General features: G+C 37.8%; 1 protein-coding gene across 2 annotated transcripts in view; it reads right to left on the reverse strand.

Moving 5' to 3' along the window:
- Positions 1 to 2,734, reverse strand: part of Cdc42 (cell division cycle 42) — a 43,487-nt gene that overhangs the window by 6,593 nt on the left and 34,160 nt on the right. For both annotated transcript variants that reach the window (XM_004637627.2, XM_004637628.2), the window contains exon 3: positions 2,122 to 2,194. In XM_004637627.2, coding sequence (XP_004637684.1) covers positions 2,122 to 2,194 — 73 coding nt within the window. The remainder of the gene's footprint in view (positions 1 to 2,121; positions 2,195 to 2,734) is intronic.

Consider the following 2,734-nt stretch of genomic DNA (forward strand, 5'->3'; position numbering starts at 1 on the left):
CACAGGGACCGCCGTTGGATCCCCCAGCACCACATGCCAGCCAGCCCCGCCCCCTGGTGGGCTGAGCTGGCCACACACACACACACACACACACACATAATTTTTTTTTAAAAAAGGCATCCAAAGAAAAACAATGCAAATTAGACTTTGTGAACATTAAATTTTATGCACCAAAAGCAGCATCAGGGCCAGCCATGGTAGCACCCACCTGGTAAATTCAGTTACGTGGGAGGCTGAAGCACAAGACTGCTTAAACACAGGAGTTCAAGGCTAATCTGGACAACACAGATCATCTCAAAAGGGGGGGGGGGGGGAAGAAAAAAAAAACACTTCAATAGGATGCCAGGTCATACTTACTAGAATGGCTACTATCAAAAAACAAAGTACTGGGCCAGGGAGATAGTTCAGTAGAATAAGCACTTGCCTGGCAAGTGCAAGGGCCTGAGTTCAATCCCAAGTTCCGCCAAAAAAAAAAAAAAAAAGTATTAAAAAAGAAGTGGAGAAATTGAGCCTTTGTGCACTGTTGGTAGGAATGCAAACAGCCACTGTGGAAAATGGTCCTCAAAAACTTAAGCATTAAATTACTACAATTTTCCTTACTACTTAGGCATTAAACAACTCCATTTCTGGGTATATATGCCTAAAAGAACAGAAAGCAGAGGCTTAACAAGACATTTGTTTATCTGCTTGCTTGCCTGCCTGCCTGTCTGGCTGCTTTTTGAGACACGAGCTATGTAGTTCTGACTGGCCTTGAGCTCACTAGGCAGTCCTTCTGCCTCAGAATTCCCGGTGCTGGCATTTTAAGTGTGTGCCAGCATCAAAGAGGTACAACATACCTGTAAACCCATGCTCATAGCACTATTATTCACAAGAGCTAAAACATGGAAGAAGCTTGTGGACCACTATTCATAAAAGCTCAAAACTGGAACCCAAACATCCATCCACTTATAAATGATATGCTCACAGAATGGAATACAGAAGGACTACCCTCGGTTTCAGGCTAGCCTGAGCAACAGAAATGGAGTTATTTTCTCTATTTCCCAACTTTATTACTTTTATAATGTTTAACTCATTAGAAGTTTCTCTAAACTGTTTACTATTATCACTCCATTTCAGCATCCTAAATCCAGAACTGTAAACTCACAGTTCTTCAAAGTGGACAATATAATGCAGCACTCCATTAGAACAACGTGTCAGCTGGCAGACAAGGACAGAGTAACTCATAAAAAGAAGAAAGTTTAGAATTCCCACATTTTAAAAAAATACCCCTCTAGGATCTTCTTTTGGCTAACTGAACTGATAAAAGAGACTACAGACAGAGAAAGTAGAAATTAAAATGTGTAGTCTCTGTTAAAAACAAATAGAAAATATTGCTTTTAAGTACATTTAAGGACAAAAGGAACTTGTTCTAATAATTTGAGTAACAAAAATTTCAATACTGTTAAGCTAGATACTAGTTCACTCTCAAAATACTTTCACACATAAGTAACATGCTACTTAGCTTAAGAAGCTCTCTACACATGTACTGCACAGACAAAATATAAACTGCATAAGCCTCCAAATAAGCATAATAAACAATACCACACATGGCTTACAAGCTTATACTTTGGGCATATTTAAGAAATTTGGGCTTTGAGAAAGGAGAAAGCCAGGGTAAAGGAAGACAGCAGGCGATTTTCCTTTGAATTCATTTGCTTAGTCTCTCCCCAGCCACTAACATAGCGCACAAGTCACTATAAGGTGGACATGTCAATTATAGCATGTCTAATAAATTTTGCCCTCACTGTCTTCTACTATACCACCCACTCAAGGTATTTTATTTTATTTTATTTTATTTTATTTTATTTTATTTTATTATACCAGGGATCAAAGTCAGGACCTTGTACTTCCTAGGCAGGCGTCACTGAACTATCGCCCCAATCCAACCAGTGGATAATAATCCACTTAGTAGCCATCCTACGTTTGGGACTGTTCCTTGTTCATGCATCAACCATTATTTATTTAAGCTTCTGAAACTACTAACAAAAGGTAAATGGTTCGCTAATTTCCAAAAATAAAAAAAGACACACAAAATCACCAACTATTACAGATCAAAAATTATAAAGACATTTAAGTTTTCACCTGCAGTATCAAAAAGCCCAAGAGTGTATGGCTCTCCACCAATCATTACTGTGACTGCATAGTTGTCAAAAACCTAAAAACAAAAGCATACAACATTGTTAGCAGGTAAGGAGTGGCTCAGAATGGGCTAAGACAATTGCAAAGGCAACATTTCCTTCCTAAGATGTTATCTTCCTTTAGTCTATCTTGCTTAGATAACCAACCTTGGCACCTATGCTTTTTATTCCATGAGTTGAATGGTTCTTAGAAAAAGCAACAGAATATATATATCCTAGGGATGTATACTCTACCCCAGCAGATTAGATAAAGAGCTATAAAGGGTTAGAGGTAAAACATGAGTGAGTCCTCTAGACATACAAAATAACCCTGGTTCAAGTCTAATTTTTTGACAGTGGTTCACCTCGAAGATCAATCAAACTTCTAAAGAAGCATTTCTTCACAGATTATGCCCTTTTATTTATTTTTTTTTTTTTTACATTTCAATTTTTTTTTTTTTCTTCAAAAGGAGTGAGTTGTGTACAGGGGGGTTAAATGCTTTATAGACAAGAAAAAAAAAAAAAACTGCGCTAGAACCAACTTATTCATCATCATCCTCTTCTTCATCCTCCTCATC

The sequence above is a fragment of the Octodon degus genome, unplaced genomic scaffold, assembly GCF_000260255.1.
Source record: "Octodon degus isolate 3935 unplaced genomic scaffold, OctDeg1.0 scaffold00092, whole genome shotgun sequence".
NCBI classification, from domain to species: domain Eukaryota; kingdom Metazoa; phylum Chordata; class Mammalia; order Rodentia; family Octodontidae; genus Octodon; species Octodon degus.